Source organism: Carassius gibelio, chromosome A8, assembly GCF_023724105.1.
Source record: "Carassius gibelio isolate Cgi1373 ecotype wild population from Czech Republic chromosome A8, carGib1.2-hapl.c, whole genome shotgun sequence".
NCBI lineage: Eukaryota > Metazoa > Chordata > Actinopteri > Cypriniformes > Cyprinidae > Carassius > Carassius gibelio.
In genome coordinates, this window is record NC_068378.1 from 52792 (window position 1) to 65626 (window position 12835).

General features: G+C 35.2%; 1 protein-coding gene across 1 annotated transcript in view; it reads right to left on the bottom strand.

Moving 5' to 3' along the window:
* Positions 1-11486, bottom strand: part of LOC128018149 (E3 ubiquitin-protein ligase HACE1) — a 16193-nt gene extending 4707 nt beyond the window's left edge. Inside the window, exons 1-7 of the mRNA XM_052603503.1 lie at positions 11190-11486; positions 3254-3308; positions 2862-2951; positions 2641-2745; positions 2357-2432; positions 1354-1485; positions 1153-1235 (exon numbers count right to left, since the gene is read on the bottom strand). Of these exons, the coding sequence (XP_052459463.1) occupies positions 1153-1235; positions 1354-1485; positions 2357-2432; positions 2641-2745; positions 2862-2951; positions 3254-3308; positions 11190-11280 (632 nt within the window). The 5' untranslated portion in view covers positions 11281-11486. The remainder of the gene's footprint in view (positions 1-1152; positions 1236-1353; positions 1486-2356; positions 2433-2640; positions 2746-2861; positions 2952-3253; positions 3309-11189) is intronic.
* Positions 11487-12835: the final 1349 nt, after the last annotated feature.

The following is a 12835-nucleotide window of genomic DNA, read 5'->3' on the forward strand; positions in this document are numbered from 1 at the left end:
ATAGTTTTCTACTATAGGCGCTCGCTCAGTCAGTACGCGCTGAAGTCTCGTTGCAAAATGGCTAATGCGTTTAACAGACCAGAAAAAAGAAGATCCTCCAATAACCAACAGGTCTGGTGTTTAGGTGCACTTTGGATTCCCTGTAATGGTGATGATAGAATTTTCTTTTAGAGAGAGTTCTTTTATTTCTGGTCTGTTAAACGCACTGGCCACCGCGTACCATGCATATATATATATATATATATATATATATATATATATATATATATATATATATATATATATATATATATATATATAACATTTTAACTGGTGTTGTTCTGTCTTATTTTAATCTATGGGCACTCCTAGTTTCAAGTCACTTTCAAGTTTCAAACAAGTCACTAAAACAATAATCGTTTATTTTCAAGATTCCAGAAGGTTTAAGGTTTTTTTTTTTTTTTTTTTTTTTTCTCAGTGATCCCACTTTTATAAATAAATACATTTACATGACTTGTCTAGCTATTCTAGTCATCCGGAACAAATTGTGTATGGTTGATTTACAACACAGAAGCATCACAAAAATTGGTATAGAATTAGAAGAGTCATAAACAGGCCTAGATTCCATGTTTTGAAAGCCTTTCAAGCGTATGTTTAATTACTCTTTAATTATCTGTTGTGAGGCATGTTAGTGTTGATCACATCATCATCAGTCTTGAGTGCGCTGATATCAGCGGCAAAATGTAATCAAAACAAGAGACGGATGGAGTGCTGTTGCTCAGCAACTGAGCTCATATGAGTGCACACTCAGAATACAGACAGTGGCACATCTTCATCAGACTGCGTTCTTATTAGCCTGTCCTTACAGCAAAGACACTTGAACTCCTTTATTCCCATCAAACTCCAAAGAAAGCTGTGTGTTAAAAGATTATACACAAAAAAAAAATATAATAAATAAATATCTGTACAAACCCCGTTTATCCTAATTATGTTTCTTGTGTCGTCAGAAAGCGTGCGGATTCAGTCACTGAATGGAAGTTAATTTTCTTAAGGGAGCATGTTCTAATTGTTGACCACAGATTTCCAGTTCAGGCTGGAGTGAAATAAACTGTAATCATGCTAAACATAGTACATTTGTGTTGGCAGCTGGTAGAGCTGCTGTTAGCTGCTCACCTGCAGGCGAAATAGAGTGGAGTGGCTCCAGAGACATTGGGTCTGTTGATGTCCGCTCCACTGTCCAGGAGACACTGCACTGTCTGTGAGAAACAGAAACATCACATGAACCTTAACGGAACTACTAAACAAAAAAATAATAATCATTTCTGAACTACAAATTGTAAGCGTTCAAGCTGTGAAGACAGATAGATTTCGTACAGTCTTGTGTCCGTTCTGGCAGGCCACATGTAAGGCTGTCTGGCCCATGGCGTCCTCCACGTCCACATTAGACACATGCTGCACCAGGTCATGAAGAAGCTCTGTCCTTCCATTCACTGCCAGCCAATGAATCTAATCACATGAAACAATGACATAAAGACTAAAAAAGAAGTAAACAGCACTGCATTAGTAAAACAATTTTTAGTTTTAACATATTTAATTATTGAAGTTTTGTATAATATTCTGAGTTTACATTTGACTGTTTTTTATTCATTTTGACGAATACTGAATCAGTTTTTGTGCAGTGAGATGAGTAAATACATGTTCATATTTAGTCTAGAACTACAGTGACATCATGTTCACACAGCGCACACAACGCTTCTGCACTTCTGATTTCTCTCAACATGGCAACACCAGAGCTATCAGTCAAGATACAGGAAACTAAGTAACTGGCCTATTTGAAAAAAAAGTAACTCCAATATTTCATTCTAAATTAATAAAAAAAAATAAGTGTTACATTAAAAAACAAAAAAAGTATACAGATCTGTATACTATATCTAATTACGTAACTTGCGTTTCTTGCAATGTGTTACCCTCAACACTCCTGCTCAAATGCTTAAAATTAGTTTCATTAGACTTATTTAGTTTATGCCTTCCTTAGGTATTTCTTCATTTCTTCATCATAAGGAGTTTCTTCATTAAATCTATTACTAAATATTGATAAAAATCATTATTTTAAAAGTGGGTGAGTAGAAGTGAATAAACAGTAGTTTTCCAGCAAACATCTGAATATATATTTAAAAAAAATGGTTTTGAAAATAAATGCAATTGGCAACTTTATTTGTTTTGTGTTATTTCACATTTTTGATCACTTTACTATCACATATACATTTCATATTCATAACTATGAAAATGGTAAATAGTAATGTTATTATCAATATTATTCTTGTCATTGTTGTTTTGTGTGTCTTTCTCAAATGTGCAGTTTTATCACCCTACTCACAGCAGTGAGACCTTCATTATTGCAGATATTAACATCAGCGTTGTACTCTAACAGTCTGCCCATACACTTCTTCTGTCTGTGAAAACAGAACACAACATGAGGAAAAAATGTTAAAGCAACTCAACATAAATGCATTTTTTCAGATACCATCTTTTGCAAGCTACACACACAAACGCTTAGGTTATGTATATACAAAGCTTGAGGGATAAATCCTAAAAAATGTGATTTGTTTTGCTTCCAGCAGGTGGCAGACCTGCACAGAGTTGATAAAACTCTCCGTTTACCCGTTTCTTGCAGCTAGATGCAGAGGTGTGCAGCCGGAGATATCCTGATAGTTTGGATTCGCTCCACGCTTTAACAGCAGGACAAGACACTCGACCGATCCACAGCTGAAACAACAGCAATCTCATGAACATATTCATTGTGGGGTCCTCCGAATAACTATTTAAACACTAGTCAATACATTAAAATATGGTAATAATGTGAGAATGTGAAAATATCTTACTTGGCAGCAATGTGTAGAAGGCTTCTTTTAACACGTCCAAAGGCATAGTTGACATCAAACTTTGAGTTTAAAAGCAATTCAGAAACTGACCTATGAGCAAAAAATAAATAAAAGATATTACATTAAGCTATGTGGCCAAAGAGACAGAAGTTTAAAGGAGATGACCGCCGCCCAAAGAGGATGTTAAGCTTGACATCCTCTTCTTTAGCTCCAATTACGTTTTATAGTAGGTCATCACTGAGCATGTCATACATACTGTACTGGAAACAGAGAGGTTAGTATTGAAGCTGCAGGAGTGGGTGGCATTCTTTTAGGTTTGTTTAGACTGGGAATAAAGTTACTGTGTTTCTGTTTCTCTTGGCTTTTGTTAGGTCATTAATTGTGACACTCACCTGTGTTGGTCAGCCATGACCATGGGCATGAGGGTGTACACCGCTGTTTCACTGTCTAGAAGAAAAGAAAACACATTTTTCAAATATATTTTCTGTAACAACTTGCAAACAGCTGTGGAGAATGGAAAATCGTCTTGTAAAATACATCAGGGTAGTATATGCGGGATCAAATAAAATGGGAGTTTTACAAAATAAGAGAACAAATTAAGAAAAACTATGGAGAACTAAGTCAAAAGTACTGTCAAGTCAAAGTGCTGTCAAACGATTAATCATGATTAATCGCATCCAAAATAAAAGTTTTTATATATTTTATATATTTTTTATATAAGTATATTTATTATGTATATATAAAACCACACACATACAATATATATTTAGAAAATATTAGCATGCATATATATATATATATATATATATATATATATATATATATATATATATATATATATATATATATATATATATATATATATACACGCATGTGTTTGTATTTATATATACATAATAAATATAGACAGTACACACTCTATATTATGTGAACAAAACTTTTATTTTGGATGCGATTAATCACGATCAATCATTTGACAGCACTATTATATATATACACACACACACATATATATATATATATATATATATATATATATATATATATATATATATATATATATGGGGCCTTGCAAAAGTATTCTTGTATATGTATATTTTTTTTTCAAGTTGCTGCATTAATTTTTTTCACACATCAATCTACACTTCATGCATCATATTGACAAAGCAAAAATAGAATTGCCACAACTTCGTAAATAAATTAAAAATAATAATAATAAATACAACATAAGTACATTGCATAAGTATACATACCCTTAACTAAATATTTAGCTGAAGCAGCATTATAGCCTCAAGTTTACGGTTAACACCATTACAGTTTTTTTTTTTTTTTTTTTTTTTTTTTTAATGCGACAAGCTTTGCTCATCAGCATTTGCCAATTATATGCTATTCTTCTCCTCACCTCCTCACTTCTCAGCCTCTGTCAGGCTGGATGGGGGCAGACCACTGATCTATAATAGAGAACTGGACTGCTCATGACGTCATGAAAGTGAAGCCACCACGCCATCATATTGGTAGTCCCTAGTGTGCGTAAATGTTCTATTGAATTAATAGGAAATTGTATGATTTTAAAGGGACAATAAGTAACTTTTTAGGTATTTTATTATCTAAAATCAATATTTTTATTCATAAATATGCCCTCAATGGTGTACAAATACCTATGCCAATGTTTAAACTAATCCTTGTAAATGAAGAATTTATTATCTTTATATACATGGGACGGGTAGGTCGACGGAGGCTTCCATGTAGTTCCGCCATCTTGCAAAACTATAATAGCAGAGAGGGACAAAAAGTACTAAGCCAACGCGTTTCCACAACGCGTTTTCGGTCAGAGCCAGAAACGCAGGTGCAGAGCAGTGAGAGGCGCTTGAAACTGCACCGGCAAGTTTAAAAGTCTGGATTTCATTCTTATTATGGACCATACATATGCCGCGCCACAGGAGAAAACATCGTCGCCAAAACAGTCAAAAATAGAACGTAAAAGGAAACGTGACCGTAGATTACAGAAAACAAGAGTTAATGTCAGGGAAGGTTTTTCTAGGTGGAAAGAGCTAATGCTTGATAAAGATTTCAAAAGAGACGCTAAAGTGGCCAGTTTTCTTCTCAACAGGTAAGTCAGTGTTACAATCTATATTATAATATTTTTTTTATATCTAACAATGCATGTAATTCAGAAAATATAACGAATAAATTAGACATAACTACTAATTACAATATTTCATGTTTCCACAGTCAGTAATTCATACTGTAACATTCGTTTGTTAGTTGTCATGTTGCAGTTTGTTTGAAATAACACACCTGTTCACCTGAAGGAAAACTCAACGAAGTGCTATTAGAAGACATCCTGTCAAAGCTTTTTGGTACATATCGCCTACCGTAGATGCAACGCGCATTTGAAAAAGAGAGGCGCTGGAGAGCAAAATTAGTTTGAATGCAAAATACAATTTCACCACTAGATGGGAGTAATTCCTACTTACTGTCCCTTTAACGAGACAACATCACCTAACAAGTCAGCGTTTTAAAATTTGAAGTATCTCTGTACATTACTACAATGCAAACACCCTAGGCATGTTCACAGTTATTTTTTAATGTTGGGAATTTCCCCGACTTTACAGTAGCAAACATCATGAACATGATAAACATTAGACAGACATGACCTGAACACATATATATAACAAATGACAAATTGCTCATTCTGAAATCTGATGAAAGATGTATGCTTTGTATGCCTTTATTCGCCTTGTACAGTTATTCATTACCTATATAATTTTGTTAAAGTGTTTTTATCCATACAGTAGGTGCTAACTTCAAATATTTCAACAATGATTTCGTTAACAGCATTCATTTTGAAGCAAGCAATGATTTATACGGTGGTTAAAATAATTATTAATCTAGCATACAACATTTTACATGGATATGGTAATGCTAGTAAACATAGGGCCTAATTGCATTATTTTAGAGAGTCTGAAATAGATGTTGCTCAATCAGGACAGTTAAAATATACACAGAATTTATATAAACATAAATAACTGACTAACGTTACAGTACAGGCATGAAGCTTAGATTCAAGATGGTATGTTAAGCTTTTCATTTCAGTATAGAGAAATATAGTAATAGAGGCTATTGTATTATTCACTGTAATATTCACTGAACAATAGCCCCTCAGCATGAGGTGGCTACCAGCACACTTTACCTTTGGGATGATACTATCCAGGAGATCAAGTCAAGTTAAGTCAAGTCAAGTCTGCTTTATTGTCAATTCTTTCACATGTACAGCACATACATACAGAGAATTGAAATTGCTTTACTCTCAGAACCTCTGTGCATACAGATAACACTAACAGTAAAACATAAAATCAAAGAAGGATACAGAGTAAATATAAAATACAACTATAGAAATAAGGGCATGTAAAAAAGGGGTTAAATAAAGCAGCAGAAGACATAGCAGATAGACTGTAAACCAGTGAAGTAAACAAACAGTCCAGATAAAATTATTGTAGTGCAAAAGATTATTCAATCTGATTAAAATAATAAAAAATGCTTAGTGAGCAGTTCTTTATTATCCTTTATTTATTATTTATGTTTAATCTGCAAACTTAATGAAGAGGTTTGAGTTGTGTGACGGTGTGCAGTCATGGGTCAGTAGAGTGAATTGGAGGGGGCTCAGCACACATCCTTGGGGGGCCACAGTGTTCGGTGTGATGGTGCTGGATTTGTTGCTGCCGACCCGTACTGCCTGAGGTCTTCCATTCAGAAAGTGCAACAGCCAGTTGCACAACGAAGTGTTGAGCCCCAGCTCGACCAGTTTGTGAATGAGCTGCTGAGGGATGGTACTGTTGAATGCTGAACTGAAATCTATGAACAGCATTCTGACGTATGAGTTTTTTTTCTCTAGACGTGTGAACGCTAAGTGGAGGGCGGTGTGCCGATGACGTCATCGGTCGAGCAGTTGGACCAATAACCAAACTGGAAGGGGTCCGTGGGGGGGGGGGGGGACTTGATACAGTGTATGAGTTGCCATTCAAAGCTCTTCATGAGAATAGGAGTAAGTGCAACTGGATGGTAGTCATTGAAGCATGATGGAGACGGTTTCTTCGGGGGCTGGAATGATGGAGGTAGCTTTGAAGCATGTGGAAAAAAAACAAATACTTCAAAAAACGAATATCAAAATGACGGAGGGGGCGGTGTCACGGTGGGAAAGTGATGTAACCGGTGTCATGGCTAAAAACCGGTTACACCGTCAACACTGTCTATCGCGGCAAGCCTACAAGGCATGTGACAATGGGATATGTGCATCTTCCCAAATTGGTAATGATTATAATTTATAAATCTGCTGGTGTCAACAACAAAAAAAGTTATAGCACATTCTTAAATGTTAGTATTGTAATTGTACAGTTGTTCTGTTGAATAAAATTAAAAAGACAATAATAATTATAATAAATACAACAGTAACCACAAAATATTTACTATTTAAAAATGTATTATAACATTCACACATTGTGTTCAAATTGGGATCTGTAATATTTTTTAATGTTTTAAAAGAATTCCCTTCTGCTCACCAAGGCTGCATTTATTTACATGCCTGATTAAAAAAGGGGCCTAAAAAGGCCTCAAAATATTATTTTACTAAGTTATTAAGTTAAAGTGTGCTTTGTTGGAATAATGTCTGCTAGAATGTAAAATAATTTCAGTGTTAAATAAGTATTTTTAAATAGTTGGTTTGTATTGGAGTACAATGTTTGAAAGTAATAATTTATTCCAGATAGTGTTGTGATCACTGATCTATATATGACTGGATCGCTCATCGCATTCTAAACTAAACAACAGGCAGTGAAGCCACTGGAATTGCCCAGTCCGCCCTTTTAGTAATCCCAATACCGCGTAGCATATTTAGCAAGTAACTTCGTTGTCCTTTCTCTCGAAATGGGCTTACTTTTTGCTTGGTTCATTTGGCTTGCTCAGCTAAATATGTCTGTTGAGCCCCTTTCACACTGCACGTCGGACCCGCAATATTTCCGGAACATTGCCGGGTTGCCTTCTGTGTGAAAGCAACCACGTCCCGGGAATGATTACCGAATTGAACCCGGGACGAGCGCTGTGTGAACAAAAGCCAGATCTAATTCCGTGTCGAAGTGATGACATGCGTTATCGCGCGACTCTTTTACCGGCTGTTTTGAAGGAAGATCAACGTTCGCAACGAAAACATATGTGCAAACTGTAATGAAGCAGAGATCAGTTAGTTCCTCACTTTCCGCGCTGACGCCGAGTTCGTTTGCTTGCTTCAGTGAAAATATAACGTGCCAAGCGTTGTCGACTCGTACATTACATGTCACGCCCTGATGTCACGTGTCGTTGCGGGATCTTCAAGGGTTGTGTGTGAAAGCACGCACATATCCCGGGTCATCACTGGCAGTCTGAAAGTGCAAAATCTAGCGACCAGGGAACAATTGCAGGAACACTTTACCCCTGTATTTGCCAGAATGGCAGTGTGAAAGGGGCTCAAGTGTGTAGTTGCATGTGTCAATGCACCCAGTGAGTTCACACACACAGCGTGCACCGTTTTCTCCATCTTTCCAAAGTGATCACTCAGTTGCGCTCCTGAGGTGTCTGTAGTTGCTAAGCATCCATCAGCTGCGATCTCCGTTACAACAAGGACATTTCAGTAATGGATTTCCACCACCGAAAAACCTTTGCTGTAATTCTGCTACAAGATTTATTTTAAAGAGTAAAAAACTCTGCAGTGTTTGGGTGCACCCCATTTTTCAAAAACAATGGGAAATTTCACCCCCGAAGGAAGCTGATTGAGTTGGTTCTTGTCACGTGACCTGTTGGAGCAGAGATGTTTTTCAACTAGACGCGGCGCGGACGGGCCTGGAAAAAAACGAGCACGTCGCCCCGCCTCTCTTCCATTATGAGCGTGCATACCGCATTTGAAATAACGAACTTGAGCACAAATGTTTACTTTCGGTTAACGGTTAAATGGTAGGGCTTTCACTTTTCATTCGGAAATCGATTGCACAATCGATCGGACCAACCAAAAAAAGTTTCAAAAATGAAAATAGGGAATCAATTTTAACCAAATATGTACTCTATTAATTTTAAAACAATTAAACAAATTATATATTTAACAAAAATCACAAACAAGCAAAAAAGAAAATAAAGAATTCCGAAATTGCAGAAGGCATTGCGAAAGCTAGACTTAAAATACCCAGCAATTTTACACGCTTATAGTTTCACGGTTTCAATAGCTGCATCTAGTGTTTTCAAAGAAAATGGAGGACAACAGCATGATGAGTAATGAAAAGGAGCCACCATTGCCAGCTGACAGAGACCCGCTTTTGTGGTGGAAGATTGGCAGTACAAAATACCCACACCTTGCGCAGCTGTCAATGAAGTAGTTGTCCATGGGACATCAGTGCGGTCGGAGCGCGTCTTCTCAACAGCTGGACATATAGTGAATAAAAAACGCTCTGCTCTGGACCCCGAAAACGTTGATCAACTTGTTTAACGTTACCTGTCCAATAGTTTGTAATGGGTCTAGCCTTTTTGCGCATTCCATTATGCCTGCCTAGTGCCACCTAGCCCAGTTGTTGGTTACGTTCAATAAAAAACACACATGTCCATTTAAAGTTTCATTTTTGAACAGTTGTTTGAAATGGATTGAATCATTATTTAAAATAAATGTGAAGATTTTTGAATTGCCTAAATCATAAATGCTGTTGGCATTTCTTGCTCTGAATCTACCATAAAATCAAAAATAAAGGTTTATTGATCTTTGAAAAGGTGTACCTGTGTTATTATGCCATTATCATTATATTAGTTGAAACTGGTCTTAGAACGACAATAATATCATTTATCGCGATAATTTCTTGGACAATTTATTGTCCAGCAAAATTTGTTATTGTGACAGCACCAATGAACACACATTAAGTTATTATTGCCAACTGTTTTATAATATACTACTATACTGAGGTGCAGATAATCGCCACTATGTGCAATAAGTAGTATAAATAGCAGACAATCCTGTTATTTTAACAGTGTAAATAGAATTTATAGATATTTGCAGTTAGTGCAAATAACAAATATTGCTATTTGCACTTAGTGTTAATAGCCTTCATCGGCCTTCTTGAAACCCTCTCAAACAACAAGGTTTTTTTTTTTTTTTTTAGGATTTCTGACCCCCAGCTGTGATCCTTGGAGTCATTGGCCACTTAAACGCTCCTTCCTCACAACATTAAGATAATATAGTCACATATCCTCTCACTAAAGAGAAATATTTATTTCATAATGAGATTTTCTTTATATATATATATATATATATATATATATTAATTAAAGGTTAGATTCATTATTATTATTATTATTATTTATATTTTTTTATGAAAGATCAAGTGGATAAACACTGCAGATTTATTTTCACAGATTTCTTTGATCAAATTTGCCAAGGGTATGAATAATGTTGAGCACAACTTAAGTATATATTAGTTAGTTAGAAAGCATATTGCTTTTATGTATTTATTATTATTATTATTATTATTATTATTATTATTACCACCACAACACCTAATTATTGTTTTTAACCTTAATTTTGTTGTGAAATATGCACGGACGTGTTTTCGTGTTAATCAGCCAAATTGTATGGCCGTAGACAGGAATCCTGTCCGGTGTGCCGAAGAATCATGCTATGATTATCAGATTGTGCTACCAAAAATATGTTTGCATTGTTTTAAGGGTAAGTTTAGGGTAAGGGTATGTACGGACGTGTATGTTTACCCTTACGAAAATGAACCATGGTTTTACTACAAATAAAACCAAAAAACCATAGTTACTGTAGTTAAACCATGGTAACCACAAATTAACCATGGTTTTGCTATTTTAACCATAGTTTAACCATGGTATTTGTAGTAAATCTGTGGTTTTACAAATGGCAGTCAATACGCCAAAAAACCATGGGTTACTACAGTTTTACTATAATAAAACCATGGTTATTTTTCGTAAGGGTAGGTAGGTATAGTCATATATATATATATATATATATATATATATATATATATATATATATATATATATATATATATATATATATATATATATAAATGCCTGAAACCACATGAATAAGAAGCTGGTAGCGCAATCTGAAGGGTAGCATTCTTCACTATCGATTTGTGCTGCCTATCTTTTTAATGGGAGGTAGCACAATCTGAGCGGGTAGCACAAATCGTCAGAACACCGGAAGCCGAGATGATTAGAATGTATCAAGGGTCTCCTTGACAACCTCAGTAGTCCTCAAAAATAAGAATGTTTGTTATCTGTCGCGTGACGTCTCACCTTCTGGGAGTTCCACAGTCCTCGCGCGACGCAGGGAACGCGTCAGTCGATTCAGCTGTACATTCAAATGCTCCATCGCTCGTTCCATCATATGAGATGTCCAGCAAAAAAAAGAAAAAAAAAAAAATCAGCTCATGGAAGACGTATTCCTTCACTCTCTCTCTCTCTGAAAAGCCAAAGCCTCGATCTCTTCCATCTGTCTTTGGCTGACGCGCTGAGTTCACGACTCATTCCACCGCACAATATCACCCCATCGCTCTCTGATTCATTTTGTGGAAATATTTCCTCATGGTGTCTTTCTTCCTGTTTTCATTGCAATGCAGTATGGGAAATGTAGTCTTGGGACAGACACACATGAGTCAAATGTCCATGACGTGACGCCATCCAATAAACTGGTGGTCATGACCTTTAAACTATTCAAAGTGTATTTTAAGCGATTTCTTTCTGGCCTAATTGTTATAAATTATTCCATATTTACAGCTAAAATGTATTTAAACACTAAATGGAAATGTTTTAACTAGCATATTCATTACAAAAAAGAAAATCATCTCAAAATAAGTTGCTTTACAATATTAGCTTGGTGTAGTAAAATAAATAAGTTCAAAATAGAAAATGATTATACATAAAATTCAGTGCAACCATTCAATAAATGCACAAATAAAAATATGGGTTTTAAGACTGGCTTTAAATGTGGTAAATGTTTTAGCACATCCAATCTCTTCCGGAAGCTTTGGGTGGCATCATGGCAACTAAAAGCTGATTCCCTTTGTTTTGTGTATTTCTAACTGACTCTGTCCAAATGATATGTGTGGTCTTTTAGGTTTGTATATAATTTTAGTGAGCATATCTGAAATGTATTTATGTCCTATAGGCCATTGAGTGATTAATAAATGAGTAAAATTACTTTAAAATCTCAAAGCAAGTGTAAGGACGTGATGACTGATGTGATATGCTCAGATTTTCTGGTTCTAGTTAGAAACAGGGTAATATGTAAAAGTAAAATTAGTTGAATGTGTTTGTGTGTACAATAGGTGTGTGTTTGTGTGTATACCTGGTATTTATAAAAATATGGGGACCAAATGTCAAATTTTTAGGTCCCCATGAGGAAACAAGCTTGTAAATCATATTAATAAAGTTTTTTTTTGTTTGTTTGTTTGCTTTTTGAAAATCTGAAAATGCCAAAAGTTTCATGTAAGGGGTTGGTTTAGGTGTAGGGTTGTATATATATATATGAAAGACCATTAAACAAAATAACATGCAGCCTAATTTACAAAATTATATATGCAATGTAATTTTACAAAATGCTAATTGCTGCAGTGTAATTATAAAATATATTAAATATTCAAAAATAATAAATGAAAATAAACAAAAATAAATAAATTGGCTTTTAGCTCTATTCATTGCCATAGTAACTTACACTCAACGGTTAACCTGCTCCGGGGCAGGTTATGTACTGGGTTAGAGATCTCAAACTGAAGGTGGACCAATCAGATGTGAGAAAAGTGACACATGTCTGACACAAAGTCACTCCAGTTTATCTTGCTCCAAATTAAATGTCACTAATGCTAAAAAAAATAGAAGTCTGGCTTTAATGATAATTACTCAGTCATTTTATGATTTATATAATTATTGTGGTTCATATTATC